Below are 18,096 nucleotides of genomic sequence, written 5' to 3'. Positions count from 1 at the left end.
GATGGAATCTATAAAGCAAACTGGACATTTTGGGGGTGAAGTCTTGGATGACCCGAAGGCTATCTACCCAGTCACTGTTAAGCCATAGTTTTACCACTAATGGACAGAAAGAATTAAAAACAGATACTACAAAGGGTTTTTTTTTTTTTTTGTTATTGTAAAATGTAACTCATAAAATTTCTGTCGCATTCCTGGTTATATTTTGTTTAAGCTAATGTTATAATTTACCTGAGCATAAAGTTATCAGCAGAGTCATTTTTTGGGGTGGAAATTGACGAGCTGATTCTAAAATTGATATGGAAATGCAAAGGAACTAGAATAGCCAAAACAACTTTGAAGAACAACAAAGCTGAGACACACACTTCCTGCTTTCAAGACTTACCATAAAGCTGCAGGAGTCAAGAAAGTGCAGTGTTGGTATAAAGGTAGATATATAGATCAATGGAACCGAATAGTCTAGAAATAGGCCCGCACATAGATGTTCAATTGATTTTCAGCAAAAGCGCCTCAGTAATTTAATGGGGAAAAGACAAGCTTTTCAACAAATGATGCTGGCACAATTGGAGAGACATATGCAAAAACCAAAAAACAAAAACGAAACCCCCAACTCTATTGAGGTTCCTGTCCCCATTGGTAAAGGAGGGATTCGCTACCCTAAATACAATAAGATAGCCAGACACATGACACCCAACGTTGGACAGACAGAGATGTGATAGATAGTTTATCCATCAGACACGCTCACAGCCCAAGGGAGGACACTGCCTGCCATGCAGAGCCACAAGGGATTGTACTCAGGAAGGAGTGAACGCACAGGGGCCCTGAGAGAAAGACTTTGCAGTAACGATAGGATGAGATGCCCCCTGGTTCTCATTAGAGGATATAATTGGCTCATTTTAAAAATTCCTTGGGTTGGCAGGGCAATGAAACCCATTAGACTGAGGACTGGGTCTGGCTGATAGAGGAACTAGCTGGGTGGGGAATCTTTCCTGTGGGATGGGAGCATGCCTGGCAGGAGCAGGGAGATTCATGGTTAGGCTTTTGGTGCTCTGTGAGGTACATAGACGTCAAGGTAGCACATGTAATTTTGGCCTTACACTGATCCTACACCACACACAAAATTAACTCAAAATGGTTAATAGATGATATAGGAAATAAAATTTACAGAAGAAAATTTTAGTGACCTTGGATTTGGCAAGATTTTTTATAAGACAGGTAAAGCACAAAATATAAAAGAAAAAAATTGGACTTCATAAAAATTCAGAACATTTGCTCTTCAGAAGACAGTGTTAACAAAAATAAAAGCACAGGCCACAGACTGGGAGATAGTATTTTTTTTTAAATATATCCAACAAAATCCTTTTATCTATATATATAGATACCTCTTACAACTCAATAGTAGTAACACATACAAACCAATTTAAAAATGGACAAAAGGATAGAGACTGCACCGAAGAAGATATGCAAATGGTTAATAAACTCATGAGAAGATGTTTCTCATGTAAAGTACAAAAGTCACAGTGAGATACCACTATAAGTGTACTGGAACGGCTTAAATTAGAGACTAAAACCCTATCAAGTGTTGGTGACAGTGTGAAGCAACTGGAATTCTGTCCTGCTGATGAGAATATAAAATGTACAACCACTTTGAAAACTAGTTTAGCATTGCCTTAAAGATTAGACACATACCTAACATAACCCTGCCATTCCACTCCTAGGTATATACCCGAGAGAAATAAAAGCATGTGCCCACGTGAAGACTTACATATGTTATAGCAACTTTAATTGGAACAGCTCTAAACTAGAATCCACTCAAATGTTAACCAACAGGTAAATGTATAGATCCATAGGATGGAATATTAATTGGTAATAAAAAAGAATAAATATATAACAAAATGGATAAGTCTCAAAATAATTATCAGAGTGAAATAAGCCAGACCAAAAAGAGTACATTGTCTGTGATTCTATTTATATAAAGTAGTAGAAAATGGAAACCAATATATAGTAACAGAAACATTAGTGGTTGCCTAGGAACAATTCCAGGTGAGGAATGAATTAAAAGGAAGTACAGGAAATTTGGGGAGGTGGTGCGTATTTTCATTATCTTGATTATGGTGTTGGTTTCATGGGTGGACACATGTAACAAAAAATTGTACACTGTAAATATGTGCAGTTTATTGTATATTAATTATACCTTTAAAAAGCTTTTTAAAAAAGGTTTTCCAAAGATGATCTTGTCACTATGAAACGAAACTTGTAAAAATTCCATTGCCTCCACAGTTATATTTTACATACGCTAATGTTGAATTAACCTGCGCATAAAGTAAATGAGAGAGGGGCCGCTAAATGAGGCCACATATGATCACTTGGAAGTCCAAGGAATTTTGCAAGATCTGATCTATATACTAATTACATTTTACTTAACATTTGTTTTTTGTTGGTTTTCTAACTTAATAGAGGCATGTGGTAAAGGATTCAAGCAGTGTAAAACTGAACAAAAAATGAGTTATCGTCTCACCTCAAATACTCAGTTCCATACTCCTAAGCTACCACTGCCAACAATTTTTTATTTATCCTTCCAGAAAATTTCTGTCCACTTAAAATACAAATTATATTTCATTGCGCACATTGTTTTCACTTCCTGTATTAATATATATAGATTTCCCTTAGTCTTTTTGACAACATGTATTCTTTTGAACAGGTATATCAAAATTTATTTAACCACTTTAGTGTCAGATGGGGCAGAGAAGAAAGGGATGATATTTAATGCCAGGAATAATCAGGATTTCTAAAAACACATTTTATTGTGGAATATAACAACATATATGCAGAAAAGTGATAAAACTTAAAAAATACAGTTTGACAAATAGTTATAGAGCAAACACTCATCTAGCCCCAACCACTGGTCCTATTAGGAATACAATATTGCCAACTCCCTGGAAGCTTTCTTTTCTGGTCACAGCCCCCTTCCTCCCTACAAAGGTGTGCATCTCTAAATAGTATACATACTAGTTTAGTTTTGTCTATTTTTGAACATTACATACAAGGAATGAACTTTGGGAATTGCTTTTTTGTAAAACATTATGTTTGTATTTCTTATTTTTAATCAGCTTGTCATTGCTATATATCATTCCATTGTGTGAATATATGGCATGACTATCCATTCTATGTTTCCAATTTATATCTGTTATGAACATATTATAATCTATCATGCTATTATGCTGCTATGAAAATTCTTATATGTGTGCATGCATTTGTGTAGAGTATATACATAGGGGTGGATTTAGGGAATTAGAAAGTAGATAGATCTTCAGCTTTATCAGATAACATCAAACTATCTTCTTAAGTAGATGTACCAGTTTACCCTGGCGCCAGTAGTGTATGAGGGTGCCTTTGCTCCCCATCAGCACTTGAAGTTGTCAGACCTTTACATTTTTGCCAAACTACTGGGTGCATAATGATATCTCATGTTGGTTTTAATTAGCATTTCCCTTATTACTAATGAATTTAGTATGATTATTGGTCATTTGGATTTCCTATTTTATTAGTGTTTCTTCAGGTCTTCTGTCCATTTAAAAATTGAATTGTCTTTTTCTTACTGATTTATAGGAATTCTCTGTATGTTCTGGTTCCAAGTCTTCTGTTGATTATGTGTGTCACAAGTACTTTTTTCCCTGCTCTGTGGCTTGCCTTTAATATTCTTAATTGTGTTGTCTAATAAATGGAAGTTCTTTAATATAGTTCACTGTGTCAATTATTTGCTTTTAGTTAGTGTTTTTCTGTCTTATTTAAGAAATCTTTGCCTTCTGGGATTTTGATTTTTGGTTGCATTAAATTCTGTAAATCAGTTTAAGAAGAATTAACTATCTTAAAATATTCATGTTATCTGTGGGATATCTCTCCATTTATTTTTTAATGTATATAAGTAAAGATTTATAATTTCCCCACAAACTCTTGCACATTTTTTTATGTTTATTGCTAGGTACTTCATATTTTTAGATGCTATTAATAGTAAATGTTATTTTTTTAGTTGTAGTATAGTCATTTTACAGTGTTGTGTCAATTTCTGGTGTACAGCATAGTATTTCAGTCATATGTATACATACATATATTTGTTTTCATATTTTTCATTATAGGTTACCACAAGATAGTAAATATAGTTCCCTGTGCTATATGGAAAAAATTTGTTGTCTATGTATTTCATATATAGTAACTAGCACTGCAAAACTAGAATCTTGAAAAAAAATGCTATTTTTTTAAGAATTTAATTTTCTAATTATCTATTGCCAGTGTTAAGAGTGTAATTATTTTTGTCTATTGACTATACCAGCAATGTTGCTGAAATTTCTCATTGATTTTAGTAATTTATTTGGAGATTTAAAATTATTTTTGCCTGTATAGTCATATGTCAGAATAATGATATTTTTTGTTTCTTCCTTTCCAGTCTTTTATTCCTTTTAATTCTTTTACTTACCTTACTCTACTGGCTAGATTCTCTAGTATTATCTTGAATAGCAGACATACTTGTCTTATTAATGGTATCAGGAAGTATTCAGCAATTCACTATTAAGTATGATGTTTGCTGAAGGTCTTTTTTTTTTAATGATACCCTTTATCAGGGTAAGAAGGTTCTCTTTTATTACTAGTTTGTTAACAGCTTTTGGTAGGATTCAATGTTAAATTTGTAAAATGTTTTCTCTATAGCCATTGAGATGATGAAACAATTTAGAACTTTTATCTGTTAATGTGGGAATTTGTTGATTCATTTTTCTGTTAAACCTATCTTGCATTCCTGGAATAAATCCAACTTCATCATGATGTATTATCCTCTCCAAATATTACTATATTCAGTTTGATAAAATTTTGTTTAAATTTTTCCATCTGTGTTTATGACTGAGGTTGCCCTGTGATTTTTCTTTCTTGTATTATCTTTGTCAGGTTTTACTATCAAGTCTGTCTAGCCAGGCTTAGCCAGCATTTTTTTCACTATTACCTCTATAATGAGACATTTTAGATAATTTTTCCTATTGCTCTCTCATGAAATTTTAATGGTACTGATATAAACTACTTGTCTCCATGTACTGTAGGCATCTGCACTTTGTACTGAAAAGTGTAAGATGTTTCCCTCCTAGAGACCAGTTTTCACTCCTTGGGGGCAACATTGTCTCACTGAGAACACAGGGTCTAGCCTCATAAAATGGATTGGCCTGTGCTCCCTCTTCATCTACTTGGTTATTTTTTTTAATTTAAATGACATTTTTATTCATGGAGCTGATTGGTATAATTTTCATTTGTCTCTTAACGTTTACTTAGGAGAAATCTGAACAGATCCACCAGCCTCTGCAAAGAGGAGATCAGAAACATCAAGAACCTAAGCCTCATTCTAAAAAAAACCAGAGTGAGGTAAGGAAAAACTTACAGTCTTTTACTCAATAATAGCAGCTAATTACAAGTTAGCTTTTACCTTGGAAGTATTTTGTTTGAACATATTAAAATGTATAAATTCATGATGTAAAAAAATATCAATTATGCATAAAAGTGTTGTAAACACATCACAAACAATTGGGAAGAAGAAAAATCAATCACCCATTTAACAGAACAGCTGATTTCACTCATTTAGCACAATAGCTGATTTTTACTGAATGTATTGAAATTTAAACAATCATTGTGTGTTGTGTCCTTTGAAGAATCACCTCGGGACAGTACATACTTGTTCCCAAATATGTTTAGAGCTTCTTTTTTGGGGAGTCCTTCAAAACATATAACATATTATTTATATATAATTAATTCTCTTTGTGGAATTTATTTTTTGATCTGGGGAAGTGTTATTGATAACTGAATGCAGTGAATGAAGTACATACAGAAAATTCAACAATGAGAAGTAACCCAAGATTATATATATGGATGAAACTGTATATCAATTATAGTATTATTTTCAATAGCAAAAGTTGGAAACTACCAAAATGTTGAAATGATTATATAAATTATGCTGCACCCCCTGGAACATTATATAGCCTTTAAAAATTATCATTTCAAAATCTGTACAACGGTGTGGAAAAATACTCCCTATATAATATTAAATGAAAAAGCCAGACAGAAACTTGTAGGTTGGGATTATGACTCTGTAAAAAATGTATGTAAATAAAAACTACTGCAAGGAAATTATACCAATATTCTAAGAGTGGTTTTGTTATGTAGATAGTATTTGTTTTTTTAAATAAAATTTTATGTAATGCTTATATTCATACAAAATTAATACATATTTTGGGGGTCAAAAGCAAAATATAGCTGAGATTGAATTTGTTATTTAGCTTTAAAATGCTTTGAAAATAATTGTAGAAAAAGAGCTCTAAACATGATTTGAGCCTTTATTGTCTGCATACCTTGAAATGAAATGAAATACTTTATGTAAAAAGTTATTACAAACTGTATTTAATTACCATATAAATGAGGATTATTTTCTCTCTTTTTTTGCCATATGATAATTTTTATGATAAAATTTCTATGTTTTTAAATAATCATATAACCATATCTTATAGATATCTTAGGTTTGAACCTCGTGAAATTGCATGTTTATAGGTTAAAAATAGTCAAATATCACCAGTTTTATATGGTTCAACCTAATAAAAGAAATGCACATAAATGAAATATTCTGTTTGCTACTCTTCTTTATTGGCTTTCAAACATTTATAAGGAAGTAATGCAATGTCATAAGAGTGTAATTACTTTTTGTTGTACTACTAACAATAGTTTTATTTCAGTCCCATAATGAAGACCTGGAAAAAGATAAAATTTCACAAAACTGCCTAGAGAGAGATATGGAACAAGTATCAGAGAGATTAGGGATGGCCCAAGAAGAGGTCCAAAGGCTCACTGATGAACTACAAGAGAAGGAGAAAGAACAGAATAAATTAGGTAAGCTGTGGTTACAGAACATTTCTGACCATGTTTTAAATATAATGATCCTACTCAGGGTGGAACATGAATACACTGAGAAAAAAATCTTTTAAGATAAATACATAAAATTCTCTGATACACAGCCTCATTTTCTACAGTGTCCAGAAATTTTTACTGAAGCACAGCATAACATACTTACCAAAAAGTGCACAGCTCCTAAGGGTACACCACCCAGTACAAGAAATTTCCAACACCCTGGAAGTCCCATTTCCTCTCCCTCTGTCTCCTCCCCAAAAGTAATGACTATCCTAACTTTTAAGGCTATTTCTGAGTTTTAACTACAGGAAGTATGCATTCTTTAAGTTTGTTTCTTTCATTCAGTTTTATGGTCATGAGATTCACTCATGTTGTTGCATGTAGCAGTAGTTCACTCTTGCTGTTTGTACCGTCGTATTCCATGGAATAAACATACTCAATTTATCTGTTTATCCATTCTTCTGTGGATAGACATTTATGTTGTTTCCAGTTGTGTCTATTATGAATAGTGCAGCTGTGAACATTCTTGTCCTTTTCTATACATTTCTGATCATGATATACCTAAGAGTAGAGTTACTAGATCAAAGGATTATGGGTTTGTTCTACTTCAGTAGATTACTGCTATACTGTCTTCCAAATAGTTGTGTTAATTTCAGCTCTCCTCAGTTGTATATGGGATTTTGGTTGCACTACATTCTTTGTCAGTACTTGGTATCATCAGTCTTATTAACTTTACCTTTTCTGTTGAGTATGTAGGAGTGTTTAACTGTGACTTTTTTGAGGGGATAGGGTTAGGTAATTAGGCTTACTTATTTATTTTTTAGTGGAGGTACTGGGGATTGAACCCAGGGCCTCGTGCATGCTAAGCATGTGCTCTGCCACTGAGCTGTACCCTCCCCCCTTAACTGTGGCTTTAATTTGCATTTCCCTGATGGCTAATGATGTTGAAAATCCTCTCATTTGTTTGTTGTTGCTAATTGAGATATACCATTTTCAAAGTTCCTGCCCGAGTCTTATGAATATTTTTCTATTGGATTGTGTCTTAATGTTTTATTAATTTGTAAGAGTTTTTTTTTTTTTTATATATTCTGGGTGAGCCTTTTGTTGGTTATAAATGTTATGTTGGGTTTTGCCATATATAAATGCTAATATTTATCAAATAAGGTTTAACAGTTATTCTTTATGGCTTCTGGGTTTTCCTGTGTAAAGCCTTTTCTGTATCACTACAAGGTTATTGAAAATGTTTTCCTCTGGTATTTTTTGTTTCTTTTAGTGCTTTTATGGCCTTATTATTTGTGTTTTCAATCTTTGCTTTATCTATAATTTATTTTAGTGTAAAGTTTGTTAACTGAAATAAAATCACGCAACATGAGAGCTGTGAGTTAAGTTTTATTTCAGGCAAAGTGAGGACTATAGCCCAGGAGACGGTATTTCAGATAGCTCTGAGTAGCTGCTCCAAAGAGGCAGAGGGGAACTCAGTATTATATATGATTTCAGTGAAGGTGGGTTACATGCAGTCAAACACACACTTGGGCAGAGACTTGCTGCTAGTCATGGGGAGCAGATGTCCCCATTAATGATTTTAGTGCTTTTCTAGATATGAGGAGATGCAAGAATTAGGCCTCATAAAATCTTCTCCTGAAAATATCTAACTATCTGAGGGCCTGTTCTGCCAGTTTTCCCAGAGCACAGAGTGCCTTCTTCCTGATCGCCACCCTGAACTGCTTTCAGGGAGGGATGGAGGTCAGTGGCGGCAGCGACTTGCGATTTAATCCAAGCAGAGGTAGATCGTGTCAATGTGATTCAATCCTTGTAAAGGCAGATGGCAAGTGCTAATTTTTAGTTGGCAAGTTAAATTTTTTTAATTAATTAATTTTTAATGGAGGTACTTGAAATTGAACCCAGGACCTCATGCATGCTAAGCATGTGCTCTACCACTGAGCTATACCCTCCTCCTAAGTTTAAATTTTTAAAATTAGCCCCTTTCTATTTTTGTAATTTGCAATGATTAAGGAAATTAGACTGATTTTTAAAAAATGCAGTATGCATGTTACTTTAGGATTATATCTAAAAATGTTAAATATGTAAAACTAATGATTCTGCCAAATTGTGGAATTAAAAACAAAGGATATAGAGATGATTGAGATTTTGTTAAGAATGCATTTTTAAGCTGAACACAAATAAACTTTTCAGAATGATGGAAAATTGGGTTAATGGGTACACAATTGTATGTATTTGTCAAAAGTCATCAAATTATACACTTAAAAGGATGAATTTTACTGCATGCAAATTATATCTCAATAAACCCAATTAGGGGAAAAAAGGAAATTTGGCCTTGTGGGTATGAAGAGAAGCAGTCTGCTACCTGCAATACAGAAAGAGAAAGGGAAAAGCGGGATACCCATTACTTGTAGTTACATTTGGCTACAACGGAACAGTCTCATAGCACCCTGTTCCATCAGCACTTGGCTGGTCTGGTGGCTCCTAAACTATTAACTGAAAACTGCACAGTGAGTATCCTGGAGGACCACTGGGAAGCTGAGTTAGCAAGTCCTTTTAAAATAACATATGTAGTATCAGTGTGTGCCTTTTGTGTTACTTCCCAAATCATCAATTTATGGCCAGAATTTATTTCTAGGTATATGTGTTGTTACACAGTAGTGTTTACCAAGTATTAGCCTACTTCTTTCAACAAACTGACTCCTGGAAGCTCATGCTTTATTTCCCCTGGGCTTTGCCTCACGCACCTTTTCTATGTGATTAGAAATGATCTCTTAGAAGATTCATGTTAGTCTCAGTGCATGCTTAGCATGCACGAGGTCCTGGGTTCAATCCCTAGTGTGTCCATTAAAAAAATTAAAAGATTCGTGTTAGTTTCTTGCTTCTGGGAGATTCCTCATTCTTCCATTATAGGAGGCCTACCAGCCATATCTCTGGTGATGAGTAGACCACAGAAGGCAAAGTGATAAAACCTGGATTAGAGAACCCAAGTCCAATAGATTCCAGTGCCCCATATTCTTTCCCTATGCCGTTCTGCTATCCTCATACAATTCTTGAATGGTACAAAAAGCTACTTCCTGAAATATTGCTATTTTGATATTTCTAGCAACTACTAGCAAAGTTTTAAGTATTATTAATTGCAGAATTAATTTTAAGTATTTCTGGATGTAATTTCCTTTTACTAAACTGGTAGGACCATGCTTAAAATACTTTCAGCTGCTCCTGTTGTTCATAGTGGTCCAAACTCTTCAGCAATAGAATCTGGTTAGGGAAACAGGGAAGGATTACAGGATCAGATGATATCAAGGATAGGGGTAAAAATAAGGTACAGTAGGCAAAGGTAGAGGGAAATCTGGAAAAGCTTCCTGGAGGAGGTGACATTTATGACAGCTATCAGAAAGAAAGTGTTCCAAAGAGAAGGAAAGTCATTCGAATTCAATTATTACACTGACCATTTGCTCCTTATACAAATATTTTGTTCCTTTTTTCTTTTAGATTCTGCACTTGAGAAGTCTCAACTAGAAATCGAGAAATTGAAAGAAAATTTGATGAAGCTGAAAGAAAATGGTGAGTCATTTTAGCAGACATAGTAGTATTTAATAATATAACATTAAACATTAATATAATTTATATTAAGTAATCTTTAAAGAATGTTATTATTTAACAGTTATAATAGTAATATTACTACTACTGTTATTGCTATTTCTACTGCTATTAACTATTACTACCACTTGTTGTTTACTAATAGGTACTTTGCCAGGCATTTTACGTGCATAATCTCTAATCCTCACAGCAATTACAAGTTGTGAGTATTATTATTCCCATTTCAAAGAAACTGAGTCATGACAAGGTTAAATGAATTATCTAATAGCTACCTTAAGTATTAGAGTTGATATTTGAACCTATGTATATCTGACTCTAAAACCTTTGGTTAACACAAACAATAAATATTTTCCTGGGACCACTGAGATCAAGACATCTTATAATGCATTTAACACCTCGTGCATATTTGTTCACTGGGAAGCCAACAGGCTTGGAATCAGTGGTGAATTAATCTGATCCTAACTTGACTATGTAAAAATGATACCAGCTATAAATAATATAATGAAATTTGAGTGTTATAGTGGTAGTAACTATAAAGGTAATTTAAAATATGTTTACTGGTTTTAAATAATTATAAAACTAGGTTTATTTACCCTGTGATATTGTGATTTATAGTAAGAAACGTATTTGATCTTCATCCTTGTTTCTGGCACTAAAGCCCACAAGCCCTTGGAATTTCCCAATCCCAAGTGCTGAGAGCAATAAAAGCATCTTTTGTTATGATAATAAGGATTTTTGGAAAGCCCTTAGGTAACAAAAGGATAGGAATTGGTTGCTAGGGGAGCCAACCACCTGATTAGAGGATTGGAACTTTCAGTCCCACCCTCCACCCCTCCATCTCCCTACCCCGACCCACCGGTCCCCACCTCCGCCTCCTGGGAGAGGAAAGGGACTGGGGGTTAAGTTCAATCACCAGTGGCCAGTGATTTAATCAGTTGTGCCTATGTAATGAAATTTTCATAAAAACTCAAAAGGAGAGAGTTCAGAGAGTTTCTGGGTTTGGTGAACACACGGAAATTGGAGGAGCGTGGCGGGCTCAGGGAGGGCTTGGAAGGTCTGCACCTCCTTCCCTTGCTGTTAGGCATCTCTTCCGTCTAGCTATTCCTGAGTTTTGTCCTTGTATAATTAACCGGCAATCTAGTAAGTAAAATGTTTCTCTGAATTCTGTGAGCTGCTTTAACAAATTAAACCCCAGGAGAAGTTTGTAGGAACCTTTGACTTATAACCAGTCTGTCAAAACCTGGACTCGTGATTAGCATCTGAAGTGGAGGGCAGCCTTGTGTGACCAAGCCCTTAACCTGTGGAATCTGATGCTATCTCCAGGTAGATAGCGTCAGAGTTGAGTTGAATTGTAGGACACCCAGCTAGTGTTGAAGAATTGCTTGGATGTGTGGGGGAAAAACCCCATACATTGTACTTGATGATCAAGACTATTAAAAAAATATACATGAATACAATTATAAAATGATCACTGTTTTCTTAGTAATTGATAGAGCTAGTAAACAAAAGCAGTAAGCATATAGAGGACCTAATAACACTACTAACCAACTTGACATAATTGATAATTACAGAAAACTCCGCCAGAAGTATTATATTCTTTTCAAGTACACATGGAACATTAAAAAAAAAAAAGAGACCACCGGGGGGAGGGTATACTCAGCGATTAGAGTGCATGCCTAGCATGCACAAGGTTGTGGTTTCGATCCCCAGTACATCCTTTAAATAAAAAATAACAATAATAATAAACAAATCAAACTAATTACCCCTCCAAAAAAATAACAAAATTTTTAGAAAAAGAGACCATTGCCATAAAACAAATTTCTGCAGAACAACTGAAATCATATGAATCTCTGACCATAATAGAATTAAACTAAAGAGCAACAACAAAAACGTGTTCAGAAAAATCACCAAAAATTTGGAAGTTAAATAAGATACTTCTAAATTGCCATGCCTTCAGAGAAAATATTACAAGGGGTATTACAAATATTTTCTATGAATTAATTTGAATGAAAAAGAAAACACTGAGTGTATCAGTATTTGTGGGATACATCTAAGCCAGTGCTTAGGAGAGAAATTTATGTCATTTAATGCTTAGAAAAAAATCAAGAAAGGACGCAAAAGAATCTAAGCTTCTTCTTTAAAAACCCAGAACAAGAACAAATTAAATTCAAAGCAAGTGAAAAGAAGTAAATATCAAAAATAAGAGTTGACGGCAATAAGATTAAAAACAGAACCAAAATAGAGCATATTAGTGGAACTAAGAGCTGGTCTGGAAGGATCAGTAATATTGGTAAACTACTGTCTAGACTGTTCATGAACAAATGAGAGAAGTTGCAAATTAGCAATCTAAGAAATGACAGAAACTTCTACAGATCAAAAAGATAATAAGGGAATATTTTGAATAACTTTATGGTAATAAATTTGCTGGCTTGGATGAGATGGACACATTCCTTGAAAGAGGAGAAATGGATAGCCCTAAATCTATCAAAGAAATTGAATTTATGGTTAAAAATCTCATGAAGAAAACTCCAGGTCCAGATAGATTCACTAGTGAATTCTAACAAAATTTAAGGAATAAAGAATACTGATTTTACATAAACTCTTCCAGAAAATTAAGAAGCAAGAATACGTACTTCCTAGCTCTTAAGTGGTCAGAATTATCTTGGCAACAAAACCAAAGACATTACATTACTCCCAATGACCAGCTATCCCATTTCTTCCTGGGAATTTATTTTTTGGAAATAATATCATAAGTACGTAGAGAATACCTAGTTCATTACTGAACAAGGATAATGCCTTTAGAATTGTTTACAAGAGTGAACATTGACAACAAACCTAAATCATCAGTAGGGGAAAAGTGACACAAATTATGGCAATTTTGGCAGTGCCATACCGTGCAGATCAAAATGAGATAATGTATAAACAAATTGTGATATTTTAGTAAAATGGACTAAAGAGTAGAGAGGAACAAATTATTGATAAAATACAGATGAATCCCCCACATACTGTATATACTAAGTAAAAGAAGCCTGATGCAAAAGTAAGTGTATTGTAGGATTTTCTTTATGTGAAAACCAAGACTGAGCAAAACTAGTCTACATGGGAGAAGTCAGAAAGTGGTTGTAGGGGTGGGCGGCAGTGGAGAACTGACTGAAAAGGAGGTGAGGGAACATTATGGTGGATGGAAATGTTCTGTATCTTTTTTGAGGGCAAGTTCACAGGTATATTAAAACCGTCAAAATTCATTGAACTGAACACTTACGATATGTACATTATATTGTAAATAAATTATACCTCAATTAAAAAATAGTTCCAAATAAGAAATGGAAAATGACTTTATAAGGATTGTCCTATAAAGACATCCATGATATATTCACAGGTGTTCTAGTTGCAGACAGGATTGTTTAGCACTGTTTAAGTATTTTTTAATTGCATATGCAAAAGGTACAATAAATCTTGCCCTCTCTCTCTCTATACACACACACACACACACACACACACACACACACACACACACACACACACACACACACACATATATGTGGATTGTGAATGATTTTTTTTCTTTTCGGTGTATTTTTAGCATTTTTCAATTTAAAAAATTTAAATACTGGGGGAAAAAGTGCAGCAAGGGAAACAAAAAGAAAACAAAATTAATGCAAGTTAAAAACAAAACGACCAATGAAAAAGGAAAACAAAGGGACTTTAAAGCGGCAAAAGAGAAGAGAAACATAAGTGGAAAAAGAAACAGCTACAAATTCAGTGAAGTTACAGGCAGCAAGTATGTACTATTGAAACTTTGATGAGTACTAGAAAGAGCAGGTCTTCACATGAGGAGCTGAGCTGAGCTGAGAGCGAACTACAGGCAGAGGTGCTGCAGCCAGAAAGATCGTGTTGATGAGCTAACTTGATTTCACTTGGACAGTCACTGCTCCTCGCTCACCACTTCAGTCGTCTGTGGATGCCCTGCTGTTAATGAGTGGAAGAGAAAATCTAGGAACATACGAGGTGTATTAAAGAGACAGGACTACGAGGAGGCTAGGAAGATAATTTTCTTAGTCATTTAACTTTTGTAAGACAGGGACAGCTGTTTTTAAATTCCAGACCCTAGAATTGCTAGAAACCCTATACTCAGCAAGTCCAACCCAGTGTTTGGTGTGAGAAATAAAAAAGCATTCTGTTCTGTTTCATTAGTTGGTAGAGCATTCTAGGGCTGGACTTGAGAGTCTGACAGCTTTCTTTTACAGAGAATCACATATGCAGAGACGTGGTAGGACTGACAAGAAGGACAGGAAACAGCACGTCCTAAGTTTTTAGAGTTAGTGCCCCCAACTTAAAACTTCCATCCAGTGAGTCAACTGCGTTCTTTCTGTCTTAGATTCACTTGACCTACGAAAAGCAAAGGAACATAATCAGAGGCTGGATGAGGAAATTCTGGCTTTAAGAAATCGGGTTAGATCACTTGACTCAGAAAAAAGAGTGCTTGGAGAAGAGGTAAGCTGTTTAATTTAGTTTGTTCTTAGAATTTATTTAAATGTGTATAGAGTAACAGTCAGCAGCGAGAGCAACCTAGATAGACAACATCTGTTGGTCATTAGTGAGGACTGACACTGGTGGCTCTAACATCCCAGGCAGAAGACCAGGATGCTTTCTGTCGGTATTTCTGTTTTATACGTTTTAATTACTTATGCTAAACAATAATGTTACTGCTATTGTACCAACTTAGGATCTTTTCTTCTTAATAAGGATATAAGTAATAGTTTATGCTTAACCCATTTACCAAATAGAAATTATTAGTCTATTATATTGGATAACTTTAAGATTATTAATACTAAACCCTTAACTGTGTTTTGTTTTCGAACTGTATCTTCTTAGGAATTTATTGGAATTCTTAGAAATTTATTATTATTATTTTAATAGGTATTTGTAAGTTCTAGAAATACTCTATGTCACTTCAATTTTAGTTAGATTTATTTCACCATCATATCTCTAGTGTCTAATACAATAACTGAGGGCTCAAGAAATTTTGTTGCAAGAATGAATAAACATTTATTAAGATGGCTATTATCCAAAGAATAAAAAATAACAAATTTTGATGAGGATGTGGAGAAGTTGGAACCCTTTGTGCATTGTTGTTAAGAATGTAAAATGACTGTGCCACTGACTTGCTGTGTGACCCTGGGCGAGTCATTTAACTATAATATGCCTCAGTTTTCCTTCTATTAAAATGGAATAATAATACTGACCTACCTCAAAGGGCAGTTTTGAGGCGTGACTAATACTTTTTATAAAGCACTTTGGGATCCTTCAGCAGAGGAATTCTCTTATGTCCTGAGTATTTTTATAGTAGCAGTATCCACCATGAACCGTGTCTGCCATGAACCATGCGTCCATATGGTTCTCTCTGAGGGATAGAATATAAACCCATTAGGTAAGTGGTGGATAACTAGCCAGATAAAATTTGAGAATGCAAAAACTCATTGCCATGGAAACACACACAGGATCTACCTTTTCCTTGATTGGGTGGAATTTTTCCCTTTTTGTGTGGGATAGTAGTTATTTGTGACCTAAGAATAGTTTGGAATAATTTCTGTTAATATCAACTCTGAAGCTAGTTGTACTGATCTGAGGTTGTGTTTGTTCATAATAAAAGTGAAGTGAATCTTGAAAAAAGATTGTAAAATGGAGCAGCCACTGTGGAAAACAATATAGTACTTCCTAAAAAAAGTAAACATGGAGTTACCATAAGCGATTCTGCTTCTGGGTATATACCCAAAAGAAATGAAAGCAGGGACTCTAACAGATATTTGGTCACTCATATTCCTAGCAATGGTATTTACAATGGCCAAAAGGTGGAAGCAACCCAAGTATCCATTGATAGATGAATAGATAAACAAAATGTGGTATATACATACAATGGAATATTATTCAGCCTTAAAAACAAAGGAAGTCCAACATATGCTAGCTACAACATGGGAGAAACTTGAAGACATTGTATTAATTGAAATAAGTCACAAGAAGACAAATAGTATATAATTACATTTATATGAGTACCTAGAGTGGTCAGAAATCACAGAGACAGAAAGTAGAATGGTGGTTTCTAGGGGCTGGGGGAAGGGCAGAATGAGGAGTTATTGTTTAATGGGTATAGAGTTTCAGTTTTGCAAGACGAAAAGAGTTCTGGAGATGAATGGTGGTGACAGTTACACCAGAGTGTGCATGTGCTTAGTGCTACTGAACTGTATACTTAAAAATGGTTAAAATGATAAATTTTGCCTTATGTATATTTTATCATGATATAAAGATGTAATCATAAGAAAGAATGAGCAAACACCCTTCAAGTTATCTAAATCTCTGTAAATTTATGTATCTAATATTGATAAAGTATGCTTAATATATACTAAACACACATACGTGTGCGCTCACACACACGCACACACACGTGAAATAAAGTTCAGGAAGGGTATATCCCAAACATTACTTCTAGAGAGGAAAATAGTATTGTGGGTTAAGGTTATATGATGGAAGATATCATTTTTTAACTCTATGTACTTGTATGTTGTTTAAATTTTTTGCACACAGGATATACTACTTTTATATATTTAAAGCAAAGCAACCACCCCTCACTTTTATATTTAAAATACTTTTGTATTTAAGGTTGAAAGGCTTAAAGGAGAAATTTGTGAATATCAAGAGAACAAGCAACTGGGAAACCACTCTCCTGGAAAAACTGTGGGTACTGAACGGAAAGTAGAGGTATTAAAGTTCTGATCTTTCTGATTTCTAATTTTTTAGTGAGTTGCATTCACAGAGTACATCAGAGCATTTGGTGCTGATCATGTGCTACTTTCTCCTTATTGCCTGCCTTTTTCTACTGCTTTGCTAATGAGTGCGGAGGGAGATATGTTTCTGTTCACTTCTTCCCCACAGGAAACAATTAATATGAAAAATATAATGGGTTGTTTCTTTGAAGAAAAAAGAATCTTACAAAGATACAACCAATTTAGGCATTTTTAATCATCAAAATGAAGGTGATTTATAGAATCAACCAATAATGGGGGGGTGGATAGGTAGTTGGAACCACACTGAGTATAATAAAATACCATAGAGAACTAGTAAGGTTTAGGCTCCAGTGTATGCAGTGTCTAGTCTTTTCAGCATGATCAGCCTCTGAAGTGATGGGCAAAGTGATCAAACACAAGGCAGATTGAAGCAAGAGCCAGCGTGCTGTAGACAAGGCGATTTCGGACATTCTGTCCAAGGAGCTAGACTGCTTTGCCTTTCCTCTCACTTACCTAAGATGAGTGCCACTCCTTGCTGCTGAGGGATCTCGTTCATCAGAGCTTGTCCTTATTTTAACTCCCTGGCCCTATACCCCAAACCTCTTAGATACCAAAGAAACTGTAGCCACCAGCTTTCTTGGCTCCCCACCCAAAGAGCCGGTATCCTTCCTGTCTTCCAAAACCCTCTTGCAGGTAAATAATGCATTTTGTAGAAGGAAGGAAGGAAGGGAAAGTGGGAAGGAGAGAAGACAGGAAGGAAAGAAGGAAGGAAGGCAAAGGA

General features: G+C 34.6%; 1 protein-coding gene across 2 annotated transcripts in view; it reads left to right on the top strand.

Moving 5' to 3' along the window:
* Positions 1-18,096, top strand: part of CCDC30 (coiled-coil domain containing 30) — a 104,659-nt gene that overhangs the window by 18,881 nt on the left and 67,682 nt on the right. For both annotated transcript variants that reach the window (XR_012511329.1, XM_074376688.1), the window contains exons 4-8: positions 5,311-5,400; positions 6,759-6,912; positions 10,426-10,497; positions 14,912-15,027; positions 17,191-17,289. Coding sequence is in view for 1 of the 2 variants with exons in the window: in XM_074376688.1 (XP_074232789.1) it covers positions 5,311-5,400; positions 6,759-6,912; positions 10,426-10,497; positions 14,912-15,027; positions 17,191-17,289 (531 nt within the window). In the remaining variant the exon portion in view is untranslated. The remainder of the gene's footprint in view (positions 1-5,310; positions 5,401-6,758; positions 6,913-10,425; positions 10,498-14,911; positions 15,028-17,190; positions 17,290-18,096) is intronic.

Source organism: Camelus bactrianus, chromosome 13 (assembly GCF_048773025.1).
Source record: "Camelus bactrianus isolate YW-2024 breed Bactrian camel chromosome 13, ASM4877302v1, whole genome shotgun sequence".
NCBI lineage: Eukaryota > Metazoa > Chordata > Mammalia > Artiodactyla > Camelidae > Camelus > Camelus bactrianus.
The sequence above is the reverse complement of the archived record's forward strand: the minus strand, read 5'-3'. Positions and strand labels throughout refer to the sequence as shown.